Consider the following 5,905-nt stretch of genomic DNA (forward strand, 5'->3'; position numbering starts at 1 on the left):
ATTAAAACTTAAAAATAGCACTTCACAAACTGAAAGAGAGATTATCTATTGAAAAAATATAATATTGATTTTGTTAGAGTAATCTTTAAAATTACAATACAAGACTGATTTTGTTAGAGTGATCTTTAAAAGGCAAGAAATGAAATTTAAAAAGGAACTAGAACTACTTTTCTTTTTAACTTCGTTCCCTTCTCCATTTTTTCCTGTGTAATAAAACTCTCTTAACCTTATAGTGAAGTAAATAGCAGAACGAGGTTCTGAAATCATAACTATAGCAAATAAAGGCAGCTAAAATGTCATTAGAACTGAACTACTGAAACATGCTCAAGAACATGTCCCACTATTGCTGTACATAAATAAGAATTATCCTGATCATACAAACGTGCAAATCAGTTTTCCCACTAGCAGGGTTCTGCAACAATATAATGCACCATCTAAGCTACAACAAACATGATCATTTCATCAATGATCAACTCCTGATGCATAGACTACAGATTTAATCATAAAATACAAAGGTCATAAACAGCAAAAGTGATCATTCCTTTACATAACCATATGCCTAATTTAACCAATCAAAATGCTGCATGATATTCATCTATAACTCTAAACTGCTATTATCATCCCTGTACAGGCTTTGGAGCTTGCATTATTTACAAGTACCCAAAAAACAAAGCAGACAAATACAGCTGCGCAACTTGCTCAAGTAAGTACCCAAAAAAGAGTGGACTACAGCTGCAAGACTTGCACAAAAAATGGGGATTGAGGTGTGAAACTGCTCTGCCCAAGAGAAGGAATGAACAAAGAAAAAGCATCAACAAGAAGATAAAAAAAGAGAATAAAACATTACAACAGAAGACTTTGCGATCATAAGGAAGTCGACTTCATGATCTTGCTCATTGCATAGACACCAAGCACTTGCCAATGAGTTAGATAAAGCAACAAAATACAGCAGGCATCATGTTGTCACAGATTTGCAGGCAACCAATTCTACAGTTCCTTTACCATGGTGAGATTGAAACCTGAAACCCAAAGCTAGATCAAGTTCAAATTCTGCAAACTCGTATCGGCACAAATCTCCATACCTAAATATTAGCTGTGGTTGCAAAACTATGGCAAAATTTAACTAAGAATAATTAGAAAATTTAAAAAACAGTTCAACTCAAATAATAAACACACTGCTCTTAAAAGACAACTATGATTCTAGTAAACCTCTGGGTTTTAGAAGAAAATGTCTTAAAATATTCACAAGTAACATCAAGAGCATAGCACAAAGCTGCTACCTACAGCACCTAAAACCAACTGCTCACAAAGGGCCAAAGGGTGTAGTGAAAAATACAAGTCTCACAGCTTGTAATCTTTTAGTTAATTTCAAGTTTGAAGATGCCGCTGACAGCAAGCAAATGAATCAATTAGTGTACAATAGTGTGCATCAATATTATGTGTGAAAAATGTTGATCGTATCTTTCATTGATACAAAGACAATAATTTTAAGTTCCTAACCAGCAATAATGGCATGCATGCATACAAATCTTATACGCACACAAGTTAATAAAACATAATTTTGTACACTCAAATTGGCTAGTAAAATCAGCTAAAGAATCCATGGAATACATGTTCAAACGTCCAGAAAATGAATGAACAAAAATGATAGAAGTATGCAAAGATCTGATATTGGGATATTTGCTAACAAACAACATTCCCAGTAGTACATTCCACCATGTTTGTGTCAGAAAGCCTGTGAGTAGAATAGACATTTCGTCATGATTGAGCAGTCAGTACTTTCCAAATTAATCATAGTATATTTACCCTTTGCCATGATCTGCTTTCTGTTTTCATTTAAGTAACTTTATTGATGCCCTATACTAGCAATTCCATTTCCAAATCCGATCACACCCCAATATTAATAGAAATATAATTATTTCATACTTCAGTAATAGAAATAGAATAGAATTATTAATATAGTTCCAGCGAAGGCTCATGATTAGTACATCATTACTATATATCATTCTTCTTTTTATAAAAGAAGAGTTTCATTAAGATGAGGAGAATGATAATAGAAGAAAGACAATAAAAGTTCCTCTATACAAAAGCAAAACAAAGATATATCTATAATCTCTCAACTTTAAGAAAACCTATAATGTATTTCTACTATTCATTTCGATATCTAAATAAAGATTCTTTTTCTTATAGAAGGAAGTACCACATAAAACTAGGATTTTGTTTAAGTCCTTTTGATGTGTTTGTTTGCAAATTTTACTTTTAGATAGTAACTCCTTTGTTAACACAACCTTCCACCTTGATAAACCTAGTTGGATATCTAATGTGGCCTTTATTAGCAGTATAGCACATGGTCCTTTCAGGGAATTTTCCTCTTACATGTGTTCGGATATTGGAAACTTCTACTTTGATAAAAGCAAATAAGCACCATATAAAATATTAAGACAAAGATATCAATCATGAACCATTCTATTAAATATTAAACTTTCCATCATCCAAAGTACATCTGCATATTCAAAAGACCACAATATGCAGTAGTTTACAATGAATAATATAATCTGCCTGTAAACTACCTACTATTGTTAACAGAGTTTACACCGGGAATTGGACAAAGGGAGATGCAACGAAGTTGAAAACAACATGAAATCACATGAGTGAAATGAAAGAACTTGGCTATACCTCTGAGCATTTCCAAAAACTCAGCTTCAGCATGTTAACAGGTGCATGAAACTTTCAATATCAATCAGTTACATATAGCGAGCTTGCCTGTCCAGTCATCAGTCACCCCGTAATCAAGGCTGAGCTCTCTCATCGGCGGGATGCTCTCCATTGCAAATAGCATAAGGTGAGGGAACATTAAATTATTGTGATCATACAGAACAAACTGAACCAACACATTCGGAGATGTACTATGACTCATGTAGCAGGCTACATTCCTCAATCTTGACACATCCAAAGCAAAATCTAAAGGAGGTATCGACGGAAATGATGGGCGAACATAATTGGAATTTATTAGAGATATATCCCCCCATTCTGCCCACCTATCAGTAAACCGATTAGGATATATCAATGCATCACCATTCATGGTCAAAATTTGTGCTTGCTGCCTGGTCAGGATAACACCCGTATATTCGCATATAAAAGCACCAGCTTGTATAAGGTCCAAGGATCTAACTCCCCAGCCAGTTTCCCTAGACCTAAACACTTCCAACCTACTTTTCAACCCCTTCTGTGCGACACGGTTCCGACAATGCGGAGGACATCGGCAAAAGGGGCCACATTCAAATATTATAGGCTTCCCTCTCAACAAAATCCCACTCTGATTATAAGGAAACTCGCCTCCATTTTTCATAGCGCAAAAGCAGCCTTCAACACAACCATCCACACACTCACAACCCATAGCGTTCCCAGTCTGATGAAACACAATAGGCGGAAAATTAGTCTTCGGAAGATACTCATAACAAAGCGGTTCATTACTCTTATCAATGTCGTTAAAAAGCCGAATCGCAACATTCTCCCTCCTATGTGAAATATCAAGAGACAAACAACACACAGGCTTAAAACACAATGGATCCTTCCTAAGCATACAAGCCTCCTTAAGAACAGCACTACCCATCTTAGCCTGCCCATCAACCCTAAACAGCTTATACTTATAAACACCGAAACCAGACTTCCCAACATCAAACCAGCAATCCATAATCCTATACAAACCATCATAAACATAAACCTTACTGGCAGCAGTGGCAGTTCCGTCGTACCGCAATCCCCGAATAACCCTCACCTCAATCCCATAATGCATACTCCTCTCCAATGCCAAATTCCCTCCTTCCAACTTCTGATGAAACACCTGCCTAGAATGCTTGTCCTGTCCTCCATGACCAGAGTAAATGATAACATCACCATCATCCATATCATCCTCATAGCCACCAGAAACAATGACACTGGTGGCAATTGGCTCACCATTGGAGCTCATACTCGCCGGAAGATAATCAATTCCGGCCTGCGTCTGCCCGTGAAGGCCAACAACACATAATTCCATCCTGTATAAGAACACATCCCCAACAAAAACCCCAGGGATGGCGCCGACGATCCTCTTGTCGCGGTTAAGCCAAAGGCCGCAAGTTTTCATCAAAGTCGATGCCCTAAGGTCCCCTCTGGCCTTCCTCCAATCAGTCAGCATCATCCTCCTCTCCTCCTCCGCCGTCGCCAGCACCCGAAGTGAGTCATAGATCAACCTCGTCCTTCTCACCACCTCTCGGTAATGCCGCTGGTCCTTCAGACTCAGATCTTTTACCCTCACAAGCTCCTTCAGCCTGTTCCTCTTCGCCAGCGTCATGTTCCCCCCGCTAGACGAAGCAGAACCCTCGTACCCAGCGGCGTCGTTTCCATTCCAATTACCCCCGTATTCCTGCGGAGGAGGCACAGGAACAATTGCCCCCGAATTAGGGTCCAACACGAGGTCGTTTGAGGAATCCATTTGCTGAGATGCTCGAAGCTGGTGCTGCTGCTGCTCGGCGAAAGCGGTACGGAAGAGCTGAGAGACTCGGTTGAACTCTTCGTATAGGCCATTTGCGTTGTCGCTTGGGTCGCAGGAGGTGGCTGAAGGAGGTGCAGTTGCAGGTGCAGTTACAGGTGCAGGTAGGGTTTCGCGGCGAGGGGCATTTGGGAATATAGGTTTGACGTCTTGATTGTTAGAGGTAGGGATGGGGGTGGTGCATTCTTCAACGGGTTCGTGTTTGGGTATTATGAGAAACGGCGTTGGAACGTTGGTGGCGGTGGCGGTGGTGGTGGCCGTTACGGCTTTTTCTATGGTTGTCGTAGGGATTGGGATTCCAGGTGGGAATAGTGGGAACGGTGTTTCCTTGGGTTGGTTGGTGTTCTGGGCTGAGGTAACAGATTCCATTTTGATTCTTATTTATTTATTGGTACATGGAAAGAAAACAGACAGAGAGAGAGAGAAAGAAAGCGGTTATGTAATAAAAGAAATGGTTTAGAATGGGAACATTGAAGAACAACAAGAGGAAGAAAAAGAAGACACAGACACTGATTTTTCTCTTGTAATGAAGAGAGGTTTGAACTTTGAAATTTGAAGTTCTGTTGGTCTGTATGCCTTTGTCTGTGGTATCTCTTGGTTTCTAAATACTTAAATAGTAGTTGCTGAAACTACAACTCCACTCAGAAAGCAGAAAACTCGTATCATAATTCCAGTGGAGATTCGGGTGGAGTTAATTTCATATAAAATTAATAGTTAAAAATCGTTAAATAATTTGATAAATTTAATTAAATTATCATTCGTTGTTAATTATTAATTTTGGTAGAAATTTAAATTTAATCGATTTTATATAAAGTTGATAATTAAGAGTAGTTAGATAATTTGATTGATTTAACTAAATTTTTATCTAATGACTTTTAATTATCAACTTCCCATGAAGTCTACTGGTCTTCACCATTAATTTTATATGAAGTTAATTATATATTTTTATCCATAATTTTTTTGGTCTAAAATTCATTTAAGAGTTGGTCATTAGTCAATAACTTATGTGTATAAAATGAGATTTAATCTTCAACACTTATTTAAGCAGATTAATGAATTGATTCTTTGACCAATTTAAGTTGGTTCACGAAATTATTATTTAACAATGTCTAATTATTAATTTTACATAAAAATAACTACATATAAGTTTTCGCATGTAAAAAATAATTTTTTTAAAGATAAACTATTAAAATCGTCGTAAATTAATTATTTTCAACACGCTTTTATAAATATAGAATTTTGTAGTTTATTTTATCTTTTTATTTTATTATAAATTTAATTTTAATATAATATTAAAATAAAATAATACTATATATTAATTTAATTACGTAATATCGTGTCAACATAAATAATTACTTCTTATATTAAATACAC

At 36.8% G+C, this 5,905-nt stretch overlaps 1 protein-coding gene across 1 annotated transcript; it reads right to left on the minus strand.

Annotated features, from left to right (window-relative positions):
• Nucleotides 1–299: 299 nt before the first annotated feature.
• Nucleotides 300–5,117, minus strand: LOC112717100 (histone-lysine N-methyltransferase family member SUVH9). The gene is made up of 2 exons (XM_025769198.2): nucleotides 2,677–5,117; nucleotides 300–1,019 (listed from the first exon to the last, which is right to left on the minus strand). Exon 1 carries the CDS (start codon nucleotides 4,898–4,900, stop codon nucleotides 2,741–2,743), a length of 2,160 nt encoding a protein of 719 aa, XP_025624983.1. The 5' UTR covers nucleotides 4,901–5,117; the 3' UTR covers nucleotides 300–1,019; nucleotides 2,677–2,740.
• Nucleotides 5,118–5,905: the final 788 nt, after the last annotated feature.

Source organism: Arachis hypogaea, chromosome 10 (genome assembly GCF_003086295.3).
Source record: "Arachis hypogaea cultivar Tifrunner chromosome 10, arahy.Tifrunner.gnm2.J5K5, whole genome shotgun sequence".
NCBI lineage: Eukaryota > Viridiplantae > Streptophyta > Magnoliopsida > Fabales > Fabaceae > Arachis > Arachis hypogaea.

Coding starts and splice junctions, on each gene's coding strand:
- LOC112717100 (XM_025769198.2), bottom strand. CDS start 4,900: ATGGAATCTGTTACCTCAGCCCAGAACACCAACCAACCCAAGGAAACA.